At 67.8% G+C, this 1,953-nt stretch overlaps 1 protein-coding gene across 1 annotated transcript in view; it reads right to left on the bottom strand.

Annotated features, from left to right (window-relative positions):
- Positions 1 to 1,953, bottom strand: part of D2HGDH (D-2-hydroxyglutarate dehydrogenase) — a 26,363-nt gene that overhangs the window by 9,648 nt on the left and 14,762 nt on the right. Inside the window, exon 8 of the mRNA XM_010832891.1 lies at positions 1,572 to 1,714. Coding sequence (XP_010831193.1) covers positions 1,572 to 1,714 — 143 coding nt within the window. The remainder of the gene's footprint in view (positions 1 to 1,571; positions 1,715 to 1,953) is intronic.

Raw genomic sequence — 1,953 nt, 5'->3', positions numbered from 1 at the left:
GCACACTGGACGGGGGCCCCAGATGTAGCCAGGCGGGCCCCTGAGGGCAGACACCCAGGGCCCCTCGGAGACAATCAGCACTGACCCTGTGACCCTGGGACTGGCCGGGCGGGGGAGCTCGGGGACACAGGCGGGGACCTCAGCACGGTTGCGCACCCTTCCCAGCACCCCATGACGTCCTGTCCTGTCACAGACAACCCGGGAGGGCGTCCCTAGGCTTGTCCCGTCTGGTCCCCCCCATCCTCCATCCCCCCCCCCCCCACATCGCAGGAAACCTCGAGGCGAGGCAGCTTTCTGGGTAAGGGAAAACATCCTTTTCTTCATTTCTTTTTAAACAAGCCCACGGTGCAATAATCCCCCGAGTTCCTCGCCAGCACGGGACGCCCAGCAGGTGTGTGCATTTCCCCAGTCACTCAGCACTGTGGGTCGCGCCATTCCCGCGCCTGGGCTCCCTGACCGTCACCCCGGCCTGATGCTCCTCCCGCACCCGGGGCCTGGCCACATGCCTGGCCTGAGCCCGGCAGCCCTGCCCGCCCCGTGCGGCCTCCTCAAGCCCTCACGTCCCGGCGCGGCCACAGAGCTGCGGGCCCCTTATCCACTCACCTTGCCCACTGCTCCAAACCCAGCCTCTCTAGAATGTTCCGTCTGCAACCCCTCTGTGCACCTGCACAGCTGACGCTGCTCCCCAACCCGTCCAGGCCCAAGCGCCCCCGACCCCCACCCCGCGCCACCGCCAGGCCCCCGGACGCCAATGCTTGAGAACAGGGCACTGAGGCAGGCAGCGTGGCCCCTGGCTGGGACCCCTCCCCCGGCAGATGGCCCAGGAGCCCCGCTCTGGCCGTGCCCGCCCCGCACAGCAGCCTGGAGCTCGGTGCACCCAGACGGAGCCCGGGCCGCTGGAGCCGGGCCCTCCATCAGAAGACGCGGGCCGTGTGCCTGGAGTGGGCAGGGCCCGGCTCTCAGGCCCGAGGCCCAACGATTCCTCATTCCCAGGCAACTGACAGAGTGCGTTTAGCGGGGAACAAGGGAAGCGTGGGAGGCAAGCCCCAGTACTGGGCCCTGATGGGGAGAGGACGCAGCCCAGGTCTCAGCCCCCATCCCCCCAGGACACAGGCCCCATCCCCCCGGGACTCAGGCCCCATCTCCCCATCCCCCCAGGACTCAGCCCAGCAAGCCCAGCCTCAGGAAGGAGTGGACAGAGTGGCTGACAGGAAGGTGGTGGACGGGGAGCAGGACTGAAATCCTGGGTCAGGAGGTGAGGGCCTCCCGGGAACCCAGACCAGAGGGCCAGGTGGGAACAGGATGGGTTGCAGCCTCTAAGGTCCCATGTCCCTGGATGGTGACCGTGGCTACCCAGCTCCCAGGCCTGCACGGTGACAGCGGCCTCCTCCATGCCAGGCCCACTCTCCTCACCCTCTGGTGAAGCCCCTCCCAGGGAGCCCCCCACGCCCTGCCCAGCCGCCCCCCATCCACAGGCCCTGACACCAAGTGTGTTTTAGTGAGGCAGCCAGCAGGCAGGTCCCCGGCTGCAGCCCCTCTCACTTTAGCAGTGGGGGCGGGGCATCACCCACCTTGATCCTCCTCTCGTCGCTGCCCAGGGTCCCATCGGTCACCAGCCCTGAATCCAGCACCTGCTCCAGGAAGCAGCCCAGCTTTTCGGCATCGTGCCCCGGCCCAGAGCCCGCCGTCTCAATGAGGACGTAGAAGGGGCTTTCTGGAAGAGCAGAGGCAGGGTGAACAGGGGGCGGCGGTCAGGGGAAGGCCAGGGCGGGACAGCCGGGGCCAGGGGGCTCCAGCACCTCCCGATGCGCTGGGGTCACCCACAGAGCAGCCGCCGGCTACTGTGGCTAAAAGACAGGTCCTTCACTGTAAGAGAGACAGTGCCCCCCGGAGACACGGCAGAGCCGGAATGCTGGGGCTGGGATCGCGCAATGGAGGACAGGGCTCCTCTCA

The sequence above is a fragment of the Bison bison genome, unplaced genomic scaffold (genome assembly GCF_000754665.1).
Source record: "Bison bison bison isolate TAMUID 2011002044 unplaced genomic scaffold, Bison_UMD1.0 scf7180017862692, whole genome shotgun sequence".
NCBI lineage: Eukaryota > Metazoa > Chordata > Mammalia > Artiodactyla > Bovidae > Bison > Bison bison.
The sequence above is the reverse complement of the archived record's forward strand: the minus strand, read 5'-3'. Positions and strand labels throughout refer to the sequence as shown.